This window comes from Scyliorhinus canicula, chromosome 4 (genome assembly GCF_902713615.1).
Source record: "Scyliorhinus canicula chromosome 4, sScyCan1.1, whole genome shotgun sequence".
NCBI lineage: Eukaryota > Metazoa > Chordata > Chondrichthyes > Carcharhiniformes > Scyliorhinidae > Scyliorhinus > Scyliorhinus canicula.
The window spans coordinates 153036076-153060374 of NC_052149.1; the positions used below are offsets into that span (position 1 = coordinate 153036076).

A 24299-nucleotide genomic window follows, 5' to 3' on the forward strand; every position below is an offset into this window, starting at 1 on the left:
AAAAACAGCCGTGAAAAAAACAGCTGAAAAGTCTGGCGGGGAGTGGAAAGGTCACCGCGGGGACGGCAAGGAAAATTGAGGCTGGGGCACCAGGAGACGCCGCATTGCCCAAGGCTGAAGAAATGACGACGGTGATGGCCGCGGAACTCGAAAGGCAGTTTACAAAACACATGGAGGCGATGAGGAAGGAGATGAGGGTAGTATTGAAAGTGCTAGTGCAGGAGGCGATTGCCCCGGTGAGGGCGGCGGTATTAAACGCAGTGGCGGAGGTAGGCAAGGCAAGGCACTGAAGGAGTGGAAGAGACACTGTTACAGCACAGCGATCAACTTACCTCGATGGGGAAGGAGATGCGGAAGGTGATAGAGATCAACGAGGATCTGCGAGCCAAAATGGACGACTTGGAAAACAGATCAGGCGACAGAATCGGAGGATTGTGGGTCTTCCCGAAGGAGTGGAAGGCCCGAGGCCGACTGAGTATTTTGCCACGATGTTGGCGAAGCTATTGGAGGAGGGTGATAATCCCTCCCGATATGAACTGGATCAGGCTCATCGGTCATGGAGGCCTGTACCAAAGGAGAGTGAGCCGCCAAGAGTAGTGACTCTGTGTTTTCGTAGGTACAGTGTGAAGGAGAAGGTCCTGTACTGGGCAAAGCAGAAGCGGGTGGGCTGGAGTTGGTATAAGCATATATCAGGACTTTACGGTGGAGCTGGAAAGGAGGCGGGCTGCCTTCAGCCGGGTGAAGAAGGCGCTGTACATCAGTAAGGTGCAGTGCGGCATAGTATACCCAGCTAAGTTGAGGGTGATCTACAAATCCAAGGACTTTTGTTTCGGGACGGCGGAAGCAGCGGAAGAGTTTGCGAAGGCAGGACTGTGGCTGAATTGAGAAGTGGTCATGTACTGATGTAGCCTCATGTAACTGTATTTTTTCACTGCGGCGAGTGTATGGGCTAAATGAGCCAACGTTGTATATACTTGGACATGGGAAGAGAGGGGACTTTCACTTGCAATGAGTGTTCTTTGGAGCTTGGGTGTGTATGCAGGGTGCTAAAGGGGATTTCTTGATTTTCCTGGGGCCGGGCAAGGGGGAAAGAGACCCGGGCGGGGGCTCCGCAGTGACCGGCTACAGGAGTGAGGTGGGGGTTGGGGCTGCGGTCATCTGAGCCTGGCAGAATAGGGCCCGATGAGTCTTGCCGGGGTGGAAAGATGGGGGGAAGGCACGGAGGTTGGGGGGAGGATTTTTGTAAGGGGGAGTGGAGGGGAGGAGCCACTGGAGGGGGGAGTGGCTTGCAATGCATGGGTGTCATCTACAGTCCTCTTTCAGGGATTGGATGGCATTGAATGGGAGGGGGAGGGACTCTATAGGTTAATGGTGACCATAGGCAATTCCTAATTCCTTTCTCTTTTATTTCTCCTTTGTTTGTCCCACAGTAGGAGGGTTTGTTCTATTTGATGTTTATATTGTCAGGTGGGTCGTTGCTTGGGCTGGTGGGAGGATGGGATCGTTATTGTTGATAAGGAAATTGACTTTGTATTTGTTACCATTTACTGCTTGTGGGTGGGGTGTAAATTCTGGGGAAAATGTGAAAATGGAGACTAAAAATATTTTACAAAAAAAAAGGCATTGGTGAGACCACATCGCTAATTCTGTGTGTAGTTTTGGTCTCCTTATTTCACAAAAGATATAAATACATTGGGAGGCATTTCAGAAGTGTACTAGATTGATACCTGAAATGAGTGGGTTGCCTTATGGAGTTTAAAAGAGTCAGGGGTGACTTGATTGAAGTATATAATATCCCGAACAGTTTGACACGATGTGGAAAGGATATTCGCTCTTGTGCACGAGTCCAAAATTAGGGGACACTGTTCTAAAATTAGAGATCAACCTTTTAGGATCTCTCTCTGGTAGTCCGATTTCGGAACTCTGTCTCAGAAGGCGGACGAGGCCATGGTCACTGAATATTTTTAAGGCTACGGTAGATATTCTTGTTAGGCAAGGGAATGAAAGGTTATCAGAGGTAGATGGGATCATGGAATTAGAAACACAAACAGATCAGTCATGATCTTATTGAATGGTGGAGTAGGTTTGAGGGGCTGAATGGCTGACTTCTGCTATTTCATATGATCGTACATCCATCCCATTTTAGACCATGGAAATATAGCTGCAACTGAAGTAGAAAAGGTGAAAAAGCAAAACCTCACAATCTCATGGTTATTTGACGTTATGTCATCATGTAGCTTTTCTAAACCAGTCTTGCCATAATTTAGTTGCGTCCATGATACTTGCAATAAGTTAAAACTTCATTCTCTCAAATTATCTGGCAAATTTAAAGTTGCACAACTGCATCCATGTAATTATGAAGTTTCAAAACATTAAGAAAAATCTAGTTTCAAATCAATTTTCCTCTAAGCTTTTGAAATCACAGAGAAATATAGACCTTGCAGCAAGACATTAAAGGCGTAGTAATGAACCATTTATTTCCACCAAAAGTGCTGACATTGTTATATGCAGAGATCATGGGTTATTTATCGTGAATACTATAATCACTCACCTCTGTTGATGGGTTCAGTTTTACCACTACTTTATCACACGATGTATTAAATTGTCACCACTGGCTCCTCAACAGTCCATCTGATTCAGTTCTTACCATTTAAGTTTTAGAAGCCAAATGCTTATGCAGCGAAGTGATAATGTTTCAGGGACAAATAGTCTAATTTAATATGGACCTATGCTAAAAATATCACAATAATAGAATATAGAAGTGTTGTACTGTAAACAGAAATTCACAATTACATTCCCTTTACATTTATAAACCATGATAAATGTAAGTGGCAGAATGCCAGCCACTGGATATCCTCTTTTTAATATGACTCATTTTAGCAAAGTTTTGATTATTTTCAAAACATTTCCCCCACGTCCATGAATCTGCAATGCAAAACAATGAAAGCATCACCCATAGATCTTGGTGCAGGTGAAACTCTAATTCCTAGCAAGCAAGTACACCTATGCTAAGCAGCACAGGGAAGAAACACCATCACTGCAGATGGAAGACTTAAAGGGGCAAGACAGAAGACGGGAGAAAAGAGGTTGAACAGAAAATAGACAGTCATATAAACTGTCAAATAGTCAAATATAATGCCAGACTTTATTTTGTACAGCAAATTTCAAATGTTGGTAGCTTTGGAAAATGATTTCTGCTACCACATAAGACAGAACAGAAAAAAGTTTAAAAGGATGATAGAGCCCTTATATGGAAATATGGCTATGCTGACAGGACATCTGGTAATACTGTCTGCTCAACAAAAACAAAATTATATCTTAAAACAGATCAAAAGTAGTGACTTAGAAAACGTCATAAGGCTTTCTGAGTTTCTATACTAGTTTAATTTCAGTGATGTTGAATTACTCAAATTTGAATAAAATGAAGTTTCGTTGAAAGAAAAGATGGTGTAGAAAGATATAATTGCATTATATTTTTGAATAATGCATCAGAAGCAAAGATTATCCAGAAAGAAATCGGAGAGAATCTAAAAACCAAATGATGTTTTCCAAGTCCAAGGAGAGCAGTAGTTGTAATAGTTTTTTTATTAAGCAATTCTTAAAGAAGTTAGAGGTCACTCACCTGTACAGAATGAATGTTTAGATCACACAGCGAGCACAAATAGGGGAACACTGCTGGCAAGAAACCATGGTAATCGTTTATGTTGTTCAACGAAGGAGATCCTCGTTTTCTCTCAAAGAGAGACCTTTCATGTGTACGAGGAGAAGGAAGACGAGCAGCTCTTCCATAATCAGAATCAAATTTATTGAAATTGTGTGAGGGGTCAGAGAGATGCATTTCCTCTCTGGAGAAATCATCGGTGCCTCTTAATCGTTCACGTTCATAGTCCTTTCTGTCATATCTAGAAGTTGACTCTCGAGAAGAATGACCGTGGCTATATTCAACCACTGAGTCAAGACTGGAGTCACGACTTCCATAATTACGTTTCCTAAAGTGTCTTTCTTCCTCCCAGTCATCATGGGAGGTTCTGTAGGAACGGTCATGTCGTAGAGAACCATCACCTCTGCTGTACTTTGAAGCTGCTCCTTCATTAGCTCGTCTCCTCTTTATCTCCGTAAGAATTTCTGGCAAGGATTCAGGTGTAAGCTTATCTTCAGGGTAGTGGCTCAGTTCATCCAAATCCCTGGATGAAAGACCAAATGCAGCTAGAATATTACTGGCCCTGTCTGCATCAATCTGTTTCTGAACAGCATGAGATTGTTGATTCTGATTTCTAACTCCAAACAAGGAAGGCAAGCTACTGCTAGCAGCATCGCTGTATCGTGAGGGCCCACCAGCTGAAGACATCAAACCTTTAGATCTCTGTCCCACACCTTGCGGGCCAAAGTTCTGACCTGGTCCCATACCTTGCGGGCCAAAGTTCTGACCCGGTCCTGCACCTTGTAAGCCAAAGTTCTGACCCTGTCCTGCAGCATGAAGGCCATAATTCTGACCCTGTCCAGAGTTTATTAGGCCAGCCAAGTGTGGATTCTGGCACAATGTCCCAAGAGCTGCTTGGATATTCAGAGGTGGACCTGCAGCAAGACCTCCGGCATCTGCATCATGAAAACGACTCTTCCTCTTAGTACGCATCTGATTGCTCTGGCCTCTGCCAAAACTTGCCATTTTGGCACAAGAGAATGTCTATTTCAATACAGGTCAAAGCAGGCTAGAAGTTCTTTCTTGGTTAGTAGAAGTTCTAAAAAAGTTGATTCACTGTCTAACTTGGTCTAAAAGATGGACGATTTCATAAACTACAGGGATGTAATTTCTCCAAGAATTTTGTCAGGCTGAAAGTTAAAGAAAAACATTAGATCCAAGAATACGAAAGAATCGCAAGGATAGAGATTAGAGTCAGCTTCAAGTTCTGAAATTCAAAAATGATCTGCAGAAAGGTAAGTAGCTTAAATAAGATTCAGTGCAATATTTATACAGCTGTATGGGTAGAATGTATGGTGTAACCCATTTTTCTGCCCTTGAAATCAAACTTTAAAAATAATTCTACAAAACTTACCTTAATAAAAGGTATTTTGCAAATATGCAATCAAGGACAGAGGAGTATGAACAAAATGATATGCAATGTGCATATAACACGATGGTGTACAACCACCATTCACATATTAAATGCAAGTCATTCTAGATGTAGAAATAAAAGGCTTTAAATGTTCCACCTCGGATATTTCTAGAAGAAAACATGATTGCAGGCTACATTTTTCCCTCTGGGGCTTTAACAGCAGCATCAATCACGTATGGCTCTATCTGCCCCTTTGAATTGTGTCATTCTGGAGCTACAGTGTGGTCACGAAGTACATCACTGTAATAATTTGGTGCAGAATAGGTTGTAGATAATACTTCAACACTGCTACACATTGCTCAGGCAATTTAAAGCATTGCTCTGCAAAATACGTACTTCAACAAATGCAAACTAATTTAATTTTTGGTGATGATATACAAGTTTTTTCAGAAGTAAATTCTTTACTCGGAGTTTTAACAACATTTCAAACCAGAGGTGGTTTTGTTTGATCCTCCAAAGGATTGGGTAGATACTTAATAATCATACTAAGAGAAAATAAGCAGTTACACATGAATGGAGCAGTGACAAAAGGGGAAATATATATTCCAATGATTTTCCAGTACTCTCGTTGTATTCATTTTTGAGCAGCAAAATTAGTTACTTCAAAGCAGTTTTACGGTTCACCACCTTATCCTAATCTCCAAAATGCAAGTTACCAGCCATCATGGTCACAGAAGAAAATAGTTCTCATAATTTGACCAGTTGGGATTCGATTCAAAACAACATCTAGATTACAAGGATAAACATGATCACAATCATGAACTGGGTGGTCTCTGAAACAGGTGATATTTTTCTTAAAATATAACAAAGAACTTGCACACTGGAACGTTGAACATAAATGGAGTAATCAGAATATGTTCAATAAGAGTTGAAAAGAGGATTCATGGTTTGGCGTATTAAGTCAAATGTGAAAATGCCATCAACAAGACTAATAGCAATAGAATGCATCACAAGGTCACAAATTGAAAGTTCTTCTAATGCTACATGCACATTGGATGTAAAATGTAGAATTGTTTGAGCAATGCTGGGTACACTACATTCGGAATATTGATGTGCTGGAAAGGATTCAGGATAAGAGTAACAAGCATAATTCCAGGAGACTGGAATCTGAATTATAAAGATTCAAATATTTGTTTTCACTACAGAAAAGATAAAACAAAATCTTTTTTTTAAATGCATACAGGAATGAAAAATGAGATGCAAGTAGGATATTTAACTCGAACCATGAGCATATGTATATAAATAATGTACTAAGCAAGATATGAGATTAGAAGGATTTGTTTCCTCCTTGCACAGCTGTGGAAATGTGGTATTAACTCCCAAGTAAGTAGATAATGCTGCTTTGATTATTTTTTAAAAGCAAAGTACAGATGGAGTGAATCAAATACGGAGTGGAACATGGTTTTAGCAGAAGTTGTCATGCTTAAAATACTCCAGCATGTATGTTTTACAATGGATGATTACACAAATATACTGGAGTTTTTCTTGAAATACTTTTGACATTAGAGAAATTTGGAAAACTTTTCCTCATAAGATTAAGCTGTTCAGTTGGAGTACATGATACAATGTTAATAGCAGAAAAATGCTTGATGATACCCTTCATTGTTCCATGCTTCCTAATCTTATAATGGCTGGTGAGTGGCTAACAGTGATTTGACATCAGGTCTTTTAAAGTTTGGATTGGGGAAGGGCAGCCTTTGAGGCTGCTCTCTGCATTGACACTGCAAAAAATCAACTCTCTTATTCCAGCAATTCCTGCAGTCCAAATCATACAAATATAAAAAGTGCCAAAAGGGAATTAAATTCTGTACACTCAAAGTGGTCTGACTGGAAGAATGTGCATTTCATAACAGGCTGAACAGGTGTTCCTTTCTTAAGAGCACAATAAACTTCCAGTTAACTCAAATTATAGTCATTGCTATTTGCAACAATGTTTAGATTAGGATTATTTTGTTTAAATAATTAATCTTATTTCAACACATTAATGTTACAAATTGGAATATTGATTGCATTTCTAAAGTAATCTGTTTATCGGGAAAGAAAAATTAAAGAAATACTTGCATTATATAGCGACTTTCACAATCTGAGAATGTCCCAAACCACTTTTTGTTGACTTGAGTACTTTGGAGTTGCAGTCACTGTTTAGGAAACATGGCAACCAATTTACACTCCATGAGGTAAAGACCAGATGTTTTCAATGTTGATTGAGGATTAAATATTAACCAGGCCTTCAGGGAAAATTTCCCTGCTATTCCTCATAGATGTAGCATAGGAACTTTTGTGTCCATCTGAGAGGGCAGTTCAACATCACACCTAAAAGACAACACCATTGATACACCTCATTTCCTCAGCACTGCACTGCAGTGTCAGTCTGGAGTTTTGCACACAGTCTCTGGATTGAGTCTTGAACCAACAACTTCTGACTCAAGAGGCAAGGAACTACCCACTGAGCAACAACTGACATCTTTAACTCAGATAAAGCACTTGTTCATTATTATTTCTGCAATTACATTTCTCTTAACCAAGCATATTTGGGACATGATGCAATTAATTTGACTCTTAACCTTCAAAATTTAGTGATTTGGATTAAATTTATCAAAAATTACATAAAGGCCGCCACAGCACAAAGATGTGCAGGGTAGGTGGATTGGCCACACTAAACTGCCGCTTAATTGGAAAAATGAATTGGGTACTCTACATTTATATATTTTTTAAATTATATAAGGGAAAACTACTGAGGTGAATTTTCACAGAATGTTCACTTTGTTGCCATAATTGCAGCAGAAGGTATGGCTGCAAAGTGGAAGAGACATCATGGGAAATCATCCCATCATACGATTAATACACAATGCTACAATTTTGAACTCTGAAACCAGTTTAAATTCAATTTTGAATTGAAAGCTCTTGTCTTTATCATTTGTAAGAGAATCAAATCAAATTCAAAACGCAGCAAGCCGTTACCATATCCTAGGAGGACCCTATGTACAGTGGATCCCAAATGGTGTATTTTCCCAGCTTATTTCAGTCACTTTGAAGAGTAATTGCTGTCTTTAAGAAAATGTTGGAATTCCACCCAACTTGGTTCAATGTGAACACACTCAAACAATACATTACAATTGCGTAAAAAAACTGCATTAAAAGTACATTTGGCTCAGTAACGCTTGATAGGATTTAGGAGTATTTAGCAAAACTCAGCAGGTCCACTCAGTTTGTAGAACCAGTGAATGCCTACCAATATGGGTGGAGTGCTGAAACCAATACGTAAACAGATAAAAAGGAAAATACTGCAGATGCTGAAGTCTGAAGTAAAAACAGAAACTGGAAGCACACAGCAGGTCAATCAGCATCCATGGAGAGAATAGATAACAGTTCAGGTGTGAACCCTTCTGGAGAACTGAAAAAGAAGATGACAGGCATATTAATACGGTCAGAAAGGGGCAAGAATATATATATATATATATATATAAAAATGACAAACAAATGGAGAAGGATCGGAGTGCACTGAGAATCGATTAATTCCCAGTCAAGTAATAGAACAAAAGCACCAAAGAAATACAAGAGAAAAAAGCACATGCAAACAGCTAAGTGAGATGCGTAAGGAAAGTGCAAGAAAATGGGAGATTATGGAAAATCAGGGAGGTAGTTACGAAATTACAATAGGTTTGAAAATGAGAATATAGCTAAAGCCTGAAGTTACTAAAATCAATTCTCAGACTAGAGGCTTAGAGAGTGCATACAATAAAGGATAGAAAGTCAATGATAAGAGGCGAGAGTGGAAATGAGAGGATTGGTTTAATTTAGGCAGTTCAAAATCACACAGACAATTGACGGAATTTGGCAAAGTGTTCAGTATGTTTACATTTGTCTCTCCAATGCAGAGCAGAACACACTATGCACAGTCAATACTAATTCCCGTACCAGCCTCCCTGAACAGGCGCAGGAATGTGGCGACTAGGGGCTTTTCACAGTAACTTCATTTGAAGCCTACTTGTGACAATAAGCGATTTTCATTTCATGCTAGTTTAGAAGATCACTATCCCATAAAAGTTGTTTCTGGGGCTCAGGCAACCATGTTCAAAGTGGTGATTGAGCAGGCGTTGCATCTTCCAATTTGTATAGGGCCAGGGGGAAGGAGGGTCAGGAAACAGTCCTCTTGTAAAGTGGATAGGAGAAAATGGATTTTGCGCTTGATCATGCTGTGGATGGCAGAAGATATTCTAGTAAATATAGAGACTGCTCTCTTGGTTCTGAGAGGGCAACGGAAGAACAAAAAATGGGATTGGCCTGATCCAGGACAGTGGTGACCAGAGCACATGATGAAAATTCAGAATTTCTGGTGCAAAAGATAACCAGAGTAGATGTATTGAAATGGAGAAGGAAATGAAGCTATTACAGGAGGCAAGGTAGGAAAAAGCATATTCCATATAGATGCAGACATCAGTGAGCCTGTATAAGAGATTTATGTAAACCCTGCTGCCATAGATAAAGAGAAATCAAGGAGCAACAGAGCAAATGTAAGAAATGTACCATGAGGCATGGAGTGAGGAGAAATTGGAAGCACATTTAATTACATTCTCAAGATCAAAAGGACAGCAGAAGCGAAGTGGTGACAAGGAAGTGAACATGAAACAAAGAAATGCTGGAACCCAAGCAGCCACAGCCACCCTTTATCTGGAAGTGAGTGAAGTTAAAAGAGAAGCTGCTTAAGGTGAGAAGTAGTTCTGCCAGGTGGAAAGTGGCAGTTGGGGGCTTTTTGGGACATGATACAAGGAAGGGATAAGGATCCTGCTGGCAATGCCGATGAGGGATGGAGATGTCACAACTGTAAGTCCACAGTGACAAAAAGAGGGGTTAAAGAATTTGGCATCAGTGAAACAAATAACATCAATATTGTCATGGATGTAGGGGGAAAAGAACAAACATCTTCCTTTTAGATGGCATTGAAAAATGACCACAGCCTCTGACAATGCATGCATGTGGAGCAACTTTGCATAAGGATGTTTGCTTATGAAAATGTCTTGTGGCAGAGCAGTTTATTTGGTTATACTCTGTAACATAATAAAAATAATTTTGACAAGTGGTTAATTGGTGGAAGCAGGTTCAATTAAGGCATTCAAAATGGAATTAGATGGTTATCGAAAAAGGGAGAATGTGCAGGGTTACAGAAGGCTGGGGAATGATACTAAGTGAATTACCCATTTAAGAGAGAGCTGATGCAGACATGATGGGCTAAATGGCTTTCTGTGCTGAAACAATTCTGTTAACTGTGGATGAAGGGTACTGTTGGGGGCAAAGGTCCTAATAAAATAAACATATAGAAGTTTTAGCTTAATCTACTGCAGACAATGAAATACTGCAACCATGTGGAAAAAGTGACAAAACTGAAAGTGGACATCTCTTTCACATCAGCAGCTTTTTTCCAATTTGTATATTCGGTAGATTGTTTAGTTACAACGGTGTATTTGGAGACTATTTCTCAGGTATAAATGAGTTCAGAAGTGTTTAGTCACTGAATTTTCTAAAGGCAACCCATGGTAACAAACTCTAGTTGATCTCCTCACTTTGTACAGCAACAATCTTGTTTTACAGATCTTTCAAACATTTAAAAGTTATCAGCACTGATTTGATGGTAATCACTGTTTAACACTCCACTTTAAATCCATGAAACATTCAGTGGAAAACATAGGCCAACACGTATAAAACTGGTTTCTGTCACAGCACTGTAAAAAAACTGATGAGGCATTTTCTAAAAGGTGTCCTTGCTTCATAAAGCAGCAGAGGTGTGCCTGTCATTAATAAAGGTTTGTCTTAATATAAATGCTCCCAGAATTTACTGATTTAAACAAAAAATTCGAATTCATTATGCACTTTCTTTCAGGTGTGTAAATGAAAATAATTTGACAAAACACATTTCAGAGCATTTCTTTTTTCAAAATAAATGTCAATGTATTCCAGCCTATAACATGCATCCCCATCAGCTGAAATACACCCATTGCATTTGCCACAGCTTCGACATAATAAGTCTTCCAAAAAATATCATGCCCATTTAGGATAATAAGAGTGCTCCAAATCTCCACCGGAACTTTTAAAGCAGATTAGAATTGCAGCAAATGCAACTTCACTACTAATGCCAATTTTAAAAAAAAAATTTAGAGTACCCAATTCATTTTTTTCCCAATTAAGGGGCAATTTAGCGTGCCCAATCCCCCTACCCTGCACATCTTTTGGGTTGTGGGGGCGAAACCCACGCAAACACGGGGAGAATGTGCAAACTCCACACGATCAGTGACCCAGAGCCGGGATCGAACCTGGGACCTCGGTGCCGTGTGGCAGCAGGCTAGCCCACTGCGTCACCATGCTGCCTACTAATGCCACTTATGAAGAAAATGTAAAAGTAATGACTTTGAAAGGTACAAACCCATTTTTCATTAACAAAATTAAAATAAATGTACTTGTGAAAGAAATAAGTTTTGTATTTCATCCTCTGAGAGCCATCACTACCATGATTCCATCTCTACCATGATCTCAAGCCACTTCAGTAGCATTTACAGGCAGTGCACACCCCAAAAAGGCTTTGTTTTATTAGCACCATAATCTCTCTAGAACAATTACCCGTGAATATGTTTCTGAATACAGTAAGCAGTCCCCAGCTCCTAGTGGCACAATTGGTAATTTCACGGATCTGTGTGCAGAGCAGCAAGGTTCCAGATCTGATCTATATTCTTTAAAATGCACCTACATATATGTCAGATAAAGACAACTTTAGCTGTACTAACCAGTATTGTAAATTAGCCAATGTACATACTTCTGGACATCAGGTGAAGCTAAAAGTATCTTGCATTGAACACTGCTTCACCATAACCATGAGCAATGGCTATTTGAATGAGGTACTGGACATGGCCAGCATGTAGTGTGTTATGCATCACCTTTGGAAAATGATTTAAAGGAGCAAAGAACAGAAACACTACAAAACAAACAAGGGCGATTAAAGCAGCTTTGCAAGTAGATAAGAGTTGATCAAAAATATCTTGCCTTAATCAAGATACCATCCCCACGATTTTGAGATGGGAAATACTTTATGAAAAATGGATCTGCACTCTGAAATACGCTGTTTCTCAAAAATATTCAATGTTTGATGACAGTAAATGCCCCTCCTGGCAGCATACAAGGCAGCCTAAAATCAGAGCCTATATGCTGATTTTGGAAGTAAAGTGTATGTGCAAATGTCACTCCCATGATACAACCCATAACATTATTAAATCCATATCCATGAGGCTAGTACATAAGATCATATTAAGTCAACAATGTCATAATCCACCTTCAAAAATTCAAATTTCTTCAATTAATCTAATTTTAATTGGAAATGTAGCCTATAACGTTTAATCATAATAAAGCTGTTCCACGTGATCAATAATGTTAAGTCTGCAACCATGTCTATTGTCACATTTAGTAAAATAGAATTTACCACAGAACCGTAGAAAAGTTACAGCACAGGAGGCCATTCAGCCTATCTTGCCCATGCCAGCCTGGGGACACCCAGGTGCCCTTTTTAACCCCACCTTCCTGCACCCGGTCCATAGTCCTGTAGCTGAGAGCACTTACGGTGCAAATCCAGGTACATTTTAGGAGTTTAGGGTCTTGGGGTCACTGCCTCCACCACCAATTCGGACAGCGAATTCCAGACTCCCACTACCCTGCGTAAAAAAGTTCTTCCTCGTGTCCACTCTTCACCTTATGCCACTTTATTTGAATCTATGTCCCCTGGTTCTAGAATTCTCCACGAAGAGAAACAATTTTATCCTAACTACCCCATCTCTTCCTCCCATAATTTTGTACCCTCAGCCTTTGTTCCAAGGAAAAGTTATCCAATCTCTCCTCGTAGCCACATTTTCACATTTCATCCCACCAGCCTCCGTATGCAAAGCATACTCCTCCGCCATTTTCGCCAACTCCAGCGTGATGCCACACCAAACACATCTTCCGTTCACTCCCTCTGTCAGCATTCTACAGAGACCATTCCCTCCGAGATAATAAAGCAAAAAGTAGAGGATACCGGAAGTCTGCAGAAGGATTTGGATAGGTAAAGTGAATGGGCTAGGGTCTAACAGATGGAATACAATGTTGACAAATGTGAGGTTATCCATTTTGGTAGGAATAACAGCAAAAGGGATTATTAGTTAAATGATAAAAATATTAAACCGCGCTGCTGTGCAGAGAGACCTGGGTGTGCTAGTGCATGAGTCACAAAACGTTGGTTTACAGGTGCAACAGGTGATTAAGAAGGCAATTGGAATTTTGCCCTTCATTGCTAGAGGGATGGAGTTTAAGACTAGGGAGGTTATGCTGCAATTGTATACGGTGTTAATGAGGCCACACCTGGAATATTGTGTTCAGTTTTGGTCTCCTTACCTGAGAAAGGACGTACTAGCACTGGAGGGTGTGCAGAGGAGATTCACTAGGTTAATCCCAGAGCTGAAGAGGTTGGAATACGAGGAGAGGTTGAGTAGACTGGGACTGTACTCGTTGGAATTTAGAAGGATGAGGGGGGGATCTTATAGAAACTTAAAATTATGAAGGGAATAGATAGGATAGATGCGGGCAGGTTGTTTCCACTGGCGGGTGAAAGCAGAACTAGGGGGCACAGCCTCAAAATAAGGGGAAGTAGATTTAGGACTGAGTTTAGGAGGAACTTCTTCACCCAAAGGGTTGTGAATCTATGGAATTCCTTGCCCAGTGAATCAGATGAGGCTCCTTCATTAAATGTTTTTAAGATAAAGGTAGATAGTTTTTTGAAGAATAAAGGGATTAAGGGTTATGGTGTTCGGGCCGGAAAGTGGAGCCGAGTCCACAAAACATCAGCCATGATCTGATAGAATGGCGGAGCAGGCTCAAGGGGCCAGATGGCCTACTCCTGCTCCTAGTTCTTACAATCTCGTCCATCATACCCAGTACCTCTCCCATCACCCATGGCACCTTCCCATGCAATCGCAGGTGTAACACCTGCCCCTTTACCTATTGCATGCTTATAATCCCAGGTCCAAAACACTCATTCCAGGTGAAGCAGCATTTCACTTGCACCTCTTTCACTTTGGTCTACTGCATTCGCTGCTCCCAATGTGGTCTCCTCTATATCGGAGAGACCAAACCCAGACTGGGCGATCGCTTTGCTGAGCTTCTTCGGTCTGTGCGCATCGAGGACCCTGACCTTCCGGTTGCTTACCATTTTAACAAAAGACCCTGCTACCATGCCCACATGTCTGTCCTTGGCCTGCTGCAATGTTCCAGTGAAGTTCAACGTTCAACGCAAACTGGAACAACAACATCTCATCTTAAGGTTAGGCACGTTACAGCCTTCTGGTCTCAACATCGAATTCAACAACTTCAGATGATTAGCTCTACCCCACCTCAACCCATTCGTTTTCATCCCATTTAATTTTAACTGTCTTTTACCATTTCTTTCTTTCTTAATATATATTAACTCCCCCCCCCCCCCCCCTTTTATCCAGCTTTCCTTACTATTTCTCCTCTTTGTTTCTCCCTTCCCCTCCCCCCACATCTTCCGTTCACCCTCTGATGTTAGTTTCTCTGCTGTTTGGCCTTTCACATATTTTGTTCTCTCTGAGGACTGCCATTAGCACTCAGTGGCCATTAGCATCCGGTTTCCTTGGGTTTCTGTGGTTATGACTCATCTTTCATTCTCACTCCACAGTATAAATATTTTCCACTTTCTCTGTCTGTTAGCTTTGACAAAAAGTAATCGGACTCAAAACGTTAGCTCTTTTCTCTCCCAACAAATGCTGCTAGACCTGCTGAAATTTTCCAGCATTTTCTCTTTCACTTCAGATTCCAGCATCTGCAGTAATTTGCTTTTATCCACTTTTTTTTAGCCCTGGCAACATTCTTGTAAACCTCCTCTGCACTCTCTCCACAGTACTAACATCCTTCCTGTAATGTGGCGACCCGAACTGCACACAATACTCCAGTTTTGGCCTCACCAGTGTTTTATACAGTTCTCGCATTATATCCTTACTTTTACATTCTATACACCTGCCAATGAAGGATTCTTGAACTGCTGCCTTTAGGGACCTGTACGCCAAGATCTCACTATCTATAAATAAATATTTTGATTGTCAATCCAAGCTAGGTGCACCAGACAACGCCCTCAGCAGCAATGCCTAAATTATTGGTTAATTTACAATACTGGTCAGTACAGCTACTACCCTCAACCTAAACTCTATGCTTTGCACAGGGTTTGGGGCACCCATAAGATAATATAGACATTCAGCCAATCAAGTCTCTGGAGGCTCTCTCAAAGCAATCCAGTTAGTCCCACTCCCCTCACTTTTTTTACATGTCCCCACAATTAATTTCTCCCTCAATTCTCTTCCGAAGGCTACAAGTGAATCTTTATCCATCATCTACCAGGCTATACATCCCACTTTCTAACCCTACATTGCAATAAAAAGGTGTTCATAGGAACAGAGGAAATTAGGAGCAGAAGTAGGCAATTCACTCTTTCGAGCCTGCTCCGTCATTCAATCAGATCATGGCTGATCTCTTCCTGGTCTCAAAGCCACCTCCCTACCTGTTCCCCATATCCCTTTAACCCATTTTTAAAATTAGAAATGTATCTATCTCCCCTTTGAAACCATTTAATGATTCGGACTCCACTGTACCATGGGGCAGCGAGTTTCACAAATTCACCACCATCTGCGAGAAGTGGTGCCTCCTCATCTCAGTTTTAAATCTACTGCTTGTCAACCTACATCCGTGACTCCTTGATCTAAATGGCCCCACAAGGGGGAACATTTGGTCTTCATCTACTTTTATCAATCTCTTTTAGTATTTTATATACCTCTATCAGAACCCCTCTCATCCTTCTAAACTCCAGGGAGTGTAAGCGGTGGTGATGTGTACATATGCCTGTCTGTATATAACTACATACCTGTACCAATGTATATGACTGTATATAATTGTACCAATGTATAAAGCTGATCATCAATACATGTAATGAGTTATAACCTCCTGCCAGTAGGTGGAGCCATATATACATCAGGTGACTGACGGGACAAGAGCAGTTGGTAGGGCACACAACAGGACAGCCGCATCTCACCGTAGCTCTCCAGTAACTTATATACAATTGTCTGGACTTAGGTTTGTTGGTTACCTGTCCACCTGTTAATAATAAATACTTGGTACAGCTAACTACACACATTCTATGCGTGTCTTCATGATCAGGGAGCCATAGAACACAACATGGTGCCAGGTGTGAAGAACTGAAGGTAACTGCAGACAAGATAATGCACGCTGCAAAATAGGAGAATCTGAACAAACAACTTCTCAACCAACACGGTGAACTACAGGGTTTATGACTCAGCGCAACCCAAGACGGTGAAGTGTGAGATGGATGGTTTAAAGGCACCCCAGCAACTTTAAGTGTCGGGTAATCTGGACACAAACTGGCGCATTTTTAAGCAGCATTTTGAACTCTATGTTTTGGCCCGAGGCCTCCAGGTGTTGCTTGATGCAAGGGACAGCCATTTTGAGTGCACCGTTGCGCAGCCGCACGAAACATATGGTCGCTGTGCGGGTGGCCATTTTGAGCGCACCACTCCGCAACATCGAAAGAAATGTGGTCTCGATGTGGGTGCCCATTTTGGGCAACAAGTCCCATCCGCCATTTTGCACCAACAATGTGGCAACAGACACTTGCCGTGGCAATGCTCTGCTTTCAAAGAAAATTGTCACGAGTGTGGCAGAATGGGTCACTTTGCCCGCCGATGCACAGTTGTCCAGACAGAAAAAGGGGAGTCCGGACAAGGACAAAGGAGGCAACAAACAGGCCGACATGAATATGTTTTTGAATCATGACTCAATCAGTTCAACAAGCCGAAACATAGAAGTGACGCTTCTAGTCTGCAGTCACAGTGAGGCAACTGTAGGAACTATTGAGGACAGATGGGCGTTAGGTAATGCTCAATGGAACGCCAAAACTCGATACGGGGGCGAGGGCCAACCTAATCCCATTCTCGGCGATGCAGCGGCTGAAGGTAAAACCTCACATCACTCCGGGAGGACTGCTTCTGAAAGACTACAATGGTCATTGGATTCCAACTTTGGGAGAATGCTAGCTTGATGTCACCATCAGGGAGGTAACACGCAAAATACTATTCTCCGTGGTGCAGAAGGAGCGTGAATTGTTCATTGGGGTGCAGGCATGTGAAGAGCTCGGGCTCGTCAAGAGGGTGTATACCGCAGTATGCGTGACACCTCACCAACATAGCTTGGTGGAGTCGATCTTAAAGACACACCCAGAGGTATTTCAAGGGTTTGTTACCCTACCCTTCACTTACCACATACAGCTAAGGGAGGACACGAGACCGGTAGTGCATGCGGCCAGACAGGTGCCTGCTCTGCTGAGGGAGAAGGTCAAAGCTGAGCTGCAGCGAATGACAACCCTGAGTGTAATTAGCGCATAGAAGAGCCCACTGACTGGGTCAACTCCATGGTATGCGTAAAAAAAATGGAATGGAGACCTGAGAATTTGCATGGACCCAAGGATCTTAACATAAACATTAAAAGGGCGCACTACCCAATCCCAAAGAGGGAGGAAATTCTGTGCGAAATGGCCAGAACAACATGCTTCAGCAAGCTGGACGTGTTGCAGGGTTTCTGGCAGCTCAAGCCCGATGAGGCGAGCACAAGACTGTGCACCTTCAACACACGCTTCGGCCATTACTGCTTCCAATGGATGCCGTTCGGCATTATCTCAGCATCAGAAATCTTTCATCGAAGGGGCAGCCAGGTGGCGCAGTGGTTAGCACTGCTGCATCACAACACCGAGGTCCCATGTTCGATCCCGGCTCTGGGTCACTGTCCATGTGGAGTTTGCACATTCTCCCTGTGTTTGCGTGGGTTTCGCCCCCATAGCCCAAAGATGTGCAGGGTAGATGAATTGGCCACGTTAAATTGCCCCTTAATTGGAAAATATTAATTGGGTACTCTAAATTTATTTTTTAAAAATAAATCTTTCATCGAGCCATGGAGCACATAGTGGAAGGACTGATGGGTGTCCGTGTCTGTGTCGACGACATTATAATCTGGGCGTCCACGCGTGAGGAGCATGATGCAAGGTTCTTTCCAATTCTCCAACGAGTCAGCAAGAATGGTCTTAAAACTCAATCAGGCGAAATGCCAAGTCGGCATTGACACTATTACCTTTCTAGGAGATAGGCATCAAAAGGTATGCAACCAGGTGATGAAAAAAATCAAAGCCAACATCAAGCTGCCACGGCACACGGACAAAAAGGGCGCACTGTGCATTCTGGGCATGATCGACTTTGTGGGGAGTTCATCCCCAACCTTGCCCCCAAGATATCACAGCTCAGGGAATCCATTAAAAAGGATGTTGTTTTCCAGTGGTCACCGAAACACAAACAGGAATGGAAAGCGCTGTTTCGCTACGTTACCTGTCCTGGCTTTTTTTGACCCGGCCAAGAAGAACAAAATCTCCACTGATGCATCTCAGGACGGGATTGGGGCAGTACTTTTGCAGCAGAGTGCAAATGGGGATCAGGTGGCATATGCTTCGAGGTCCATAACAGAAACAGAGCGCAGATATGCACAAATCGAGAAGGAATGCCTGGGGCTAGTCACAGGCCTCAAAACATTTCACGGCTATGTATGTGGGCTGCACACATTTTTGGTTGAGACGGACCAGACCGTGGTTGCGATAATCCACAAGAGTTTATGTATGTTCCCAAGTATATGATGACTATGATGAAACTCCAGCGGTATGACTTTAATAATAATAGTCGCTTATTGTCACAAGTAGGCTTTAATGAAGTTACTGTGAAAAGCCCCTAGTCGCCACATTCCGGCGTTTGTTCGGGGAGACCAGTACGCTTATGCCTTATTCTGCATTACAAGCCAGCTGTTTAGCCCACTGTGGTAAACTAAGCTGATCTACACGTCAGGCAAGTTTTGGCTGCTGCTGATACTCTCGAGAGCTGACAAAGTCCAGCTACACGTCGACATGGTGGCTGCGCCACTGCCAACCTCTGACGAAAAAGTCAAGGCTAAATCAAGGCAAAAATGGCCATGGATCCAGTGCTTCAAAAGGTCAGCAGGTGTCTCAAAGAAGGTTGGCCAAAAGGCTCCTGCTCTGCATTATAATGTTCACGCCGAGCCCAGTGAGGTGAATGGTCTTCTTTTAAGGCAGCACAGGATTGTCATCCCGCTTTCGCTGAGGCCACTCATGAGAAAAAAGCTTTACGAAGGGCACCTGGGCATTGGAAAATGCAAGCACAGGGTCCGGGACACAATATGTTACTCCGGCATTACCCATGACATGACAGGCATGGTTGAGCAATGCGGTTCCTGTCAGAAGTTTTGCTGCAGACAGAGTAAGGAACCCATGCATGTGTTCCATGAAGACGTAGTTGCCAGCCCATGGCAGAAAGTCGGTATGGACTTGTTCCATTTTCAGGGGAGAGACTACCTGGTTGTAGTAGACTACTTCTCCAATTACCCAGAAGTGGCACAGTTGTCCAACGTGACAGCTCGCTATGTAATTCAGCAGGTCAAAGTGATCTTTGCCCGACATGGCATGCCATCTATTGTCATGTCGGACAATGGTCCGTGTTTCAGTAATCATGAATGGACTGAGTTTGTTCGATGATATGACTTTAAACACATAACCTCGAGCCCATTCTATCCCGTCGACTGGGAAGGTGGAAAAGGGCATAAACGTAATTAAGCCAAATGCCCTGGACAGCCGGGAAGACAAGTATCTTGCCTTACTCAGCTACTGTTCAGCCTCACTGGCAAATGGCCTGTCACCAGCACAGTTGCTTATGAAGAGGCAGCTGCGAACAACCCTGCCTCCATGGTGGCGCTTATAGTCATTCGACGGCTCAAGAGGAATCTGGTTCTTCAAAAAAGCAGAAAGAGATCTATGATAGGTCTGCAAGACACTCCAGCCCTTGCAGATAAGGGACACTGTTAGAATAGAGGACCCCAATGGCAAAGGAAGGCTAAAGCTGACAACAGTTGAGTTCAACAAGCGGGTCCGCACTCATATATGTTCAATGTGGATGGCTCACTTCTGCGCCTCAAAGTACAACGACCTTTTGGGCTTAACCCAATAGATGAGTCTGGGTGTAATCCCAAGCTGGAGAAAGACAGACTGTCCAGCACAGCCTGGCATTACTGATCCATCTGCAGTGCTGCCGGGGGGAAAGGCCAACGATTAATGAAGGTGGGGCGCGCTCACCAATCCAGCCGTTGCTCAGAATGTTGACCAGAATTAGACGAAAGACTGATAGACTGAATTTGTAACCGAATGTTCAAGAAATACGATTAGAAATACACCTTTCTCCAAAGGAAGGGGGATATGGTGCTATGCGCTTATGCATCTCTGCATATAATTATACCAATGTATATAACTGTATATAATTTTACCAATGTATAAAGCTGATCATCAATACATGCCGTGACTGTTATGACCTCCTGCCAGTAGGTGGCATCACATGGAGCCAGATATGCATTAAGTGACTGACGGGACGAGGGCAGTTGGTAGGACGGACATCTCACCGTAGCTCTCTAGTAACTTAGATCCAACTGTCTGTACATAGGTTTGTAGCTTACCCATCCACGTGTTAATAATAAATACTTGTTACAGCTAACCACATGTTCTATGCGTGTCTTCATGATTAAGGAAGGCATTGAACACAACATAAACTGTTTAATCTCTCCTCATACGTAAATCCCTTTATCCCCAGAATCAGTCTGGTGAACCACCTTTGATGATATGCTTCCAATTCCACCACATCCTTCCTCAAATAAGGAGACCAAAACTGGACACAATACTCCAGATGTGGTCTCACCAACACCATATACAATTGCAACAATACTTGTCTACTTTTATACTCCATTTTCCTTCATGTTCTTTTGCCAATCACCTTAATTTATGTCCTCAAGACATGGAAACAATTTTGATTTATTTATCCTATTTAAACCTTCATGATCTGGTTTAGCACAAGGCTAAATCGCTGGCTTTGAAAGCAGACCAAGGCAGGCCAGCAGCACAGTTCAATTCCCGTACCAGCCTCCCCGAATGGGTGCCGGAATGTGGCGACTAGGGGCAATAACTTCATTTGAAGCCTACTTGTGACAATAAGCAATTTTCATTTCATTTTTTTTCATCTTTAGATACCTATATCAAATTTTCTGTTAACATTTTCTGCTCTAAGCTTCCCCCAGTCTTGCTCACTCTAATCTCTAGAAACATTCAAGTTAATCTCTGCTGTATCTTCTACAAAGTGGTGCCCAAAACTGGACAGAATATGCCACCTAGTATTTGCAGGTAAGGTATAAAGTTTCCTCTGTCCTGTCTCTCTTTCAGTTGATCATTGCAATTGTGCAATGTTTTTTCCATTTCCCAAACCAGCCATCTGGTGTCCTCTTGGAGTAAAACATCTAATTGATAACTACTTAAATTTATATAGAGCTTTTAATATAATAAAACTTCAAAAGGCATTTCATAGGACCATTACAGAACATGACACACCCAGCTCTGCAAGGAAATATTAGGACAGTGACCAAAAGACAGCAGTTGTCAAGAATATCTGAAAGACAGACAGAAATGTAGAGGAAGCAGAGGGGTGTAGGGAATTCCAGAGCTTAAGATCTAGGCAACTGAAGTTATAGCCTCATTGTTGAAAACCAGTGTTGAAAAGATCAGAATTAGACCAGCATAAAGGGCTGTGGGGCTGAAGGTGATTACAATGAGAGGGTCGAGGCCATGGAGCGATTTGAAAATCAAGATATAAAGCTAACACAGGAGAATTTTATGCTCTAGCCCAAGCATGGGTTTAAGTTAATCCAAACTGAATTTACTGTGCTACAAAGGGAAACTTTCATTCCACCCATCTGGGCTTGATTTGAATTGGGTTTCAATTGCTGGGGGTAAGAATAGAATTGGCCCCAGAGGCATCATAAAGTTACAATTCCATTCTTACCTACTTTTGTAACTTCTGTCCAAAACTACAATCCCATTTTCAGGTTACTCAGAGGACCTTATGACCCTTATTAAAATACCAGTCAAAATTTATGATCCATCTTAAACCAGATTGGCCTGGTTTCTTTTCCGGCATTTGCAATATTACACAGGGTCACCATATTGCAAGTTTTGAGTTGATATGTGATATTACAGCAGATATCATTCCTGCTGCTAAAGCTCCAATTAATCTGGGCCAAGAACCATCACTGATATATTCAAATACCAGATAAAATTCAAAATGACAAAGAGACATAAAAAGTCAAAATATGGAAGATATCTATTTAACTAATTATTTTTAAAGTCCTATGTTGAGTCCTGCTTTCATATTTAAACTAGTCACTATTTTATATATCCATATTCAGGTCAACTTAAGTCTAATATGTATTAATTCTCTTTTACTTTTATTACTGTTTTGCTGCCATATTACTGCACCTTTCCGTAAGCTTTGCAGGTTCAAACTCTCTTACCAGATCTCCCATACCAGATCATGATCTTCTAACAGATACTCTGCTCACTAATCTGCTGGGAATATTTGTTTCCTTAAAGGATTATACCTTTATTTTCTCATTCATAAATTCATTGCACTGTTTCTCATTCAATTATTACTGCCTAAAGAAATGTTTTATATATTTTTCCTTGTACTATGAATTTGAGAAACTGCACTTTATAAGTGCTTGTGTGGGCTTTCAGTAAGCAAAGAGTTAACTATCTTCGAGTAGGGATTACTGCTTGCACTGTTTAGGTTAAGTGTAAAATAAAGGATGCCACATGACAATTTACGGTAATGGTGTTGAATGAATGTTAGAAGCAACAGGTAAGAAGTTATAACAATTTAAAATTATTAAATGCAAATTAGAACAATTTAAAATGCTTCCACCAGTCTGTGGAATGTAGTTTGAGACAGTATGAGACAGGAAAGGGACGATTCAAAATGACTAGACTGTTCACATATTTTTGATCTTTTTGCAATACTTTGATTTTAATTATGTTACCAAAAAACTATTTAGGTTCAAAATCATCAGCATACCTTCAACTTTATTAATTGTCGTTTAGGGTATATCATTTGATCGGTGTTTCAATGGTCGATTGATCCGTGGATGGTGTATTGATCATATTAAGTGGTATGAATAGTGTGGGTCAATTGCTTTTACCAAATAAGTAGGAAAAATTTTGGATACTAAAGCTACAGAGAAGTAAAAAGGGCTCTCCGAAGGATGCAACAGACAGTTGCACTGTTTCACAGAAGAAGATATAACAGAGAAGAAAAGAAACAAAAAAAAAGTAGTTAGACCAAACCAGAAGCAGCATCAACCTGTGTCCAAGCTGTTCTGGAGAATAAAGGCAGTGTGTGGTGTGCAAACTATCACCCGGTTGCTAATTATTGTTTTTTATTTAATAAACCCTCTTAATTTGTTACGCCAAAACTGTCACCTGCCAACTTTGTCTTGTCAAGAACTTTATTAAAGATACAAGTAACTTTAGAACACGTTACAAATTCCAAGTTAATGCAGCACGGTGGTGCAATGGTTAGCATTGCTGCCTCAGTGCCAAGGACCTGGGTTTGATCCCAGCCCTGGGTCACTGTCCGTATGTTGTTTGCACATTATCCTGGTATCTGTAGGGTAGGTGAATTGGCTACGCTAAATTGCCCCTTATTTGAAAAATAATAATTAGGCACTCTAAATTTGTATTTCAAAAAGTTCAGATTCATTACTAACCAACTCTTTAGCAAACTTATTGCAACACCCACTCAGCTGCAGATTCATTATGGCCCTGTTCTTGTTCACTCATCCTTGTTTAAATCTGTTAACTGACTCACTCCTTGCACTTCTGAAATTTTCTCAAGTGTGACAAATGCCATTAAACTTCAAATTCATCTAACACTGGCATTTCCCCACCCCTAATACCACCCACCCGTTGATACCTTCAGGCTGCTGGTTATTTTGAGATCCCTCTGAACCACACTGCATTCTGTAGTTTCTTTCCATTTAAGATATTTTGATTTTCTGCTCATCTTATCAAAGTGGATAACCTCACACTTTCCCACATTATACTCTGCCATTTTTTTTTGCTAATTTACTCAATCTATCTATATCCCTTTGGAGGCTCTTTGTATCCTCCTC

General features: G+C 41.4%; 1 protein-coding gene across 1 annotated transcript in view; it reads right to left on the bottom strand.

Moving 5' to 3' along the window:
• LOC119965092 (matrin-3-like) overlaps positions 1-24299 on the bottom strand; it is a 142398-nt gene that overhangs the window by 114393 nt on the left and 3706 nt on the right. Inside the window, 1 exon segment of the mRNA XM_038795375.1 lies at positions 3623-4830. Within this exon segment, the coding sequence (XP_038651303.1) occupies positions 3623-4666 (1044 nt within the window). The 5' untranslated portion in view covers positions 4667-4830.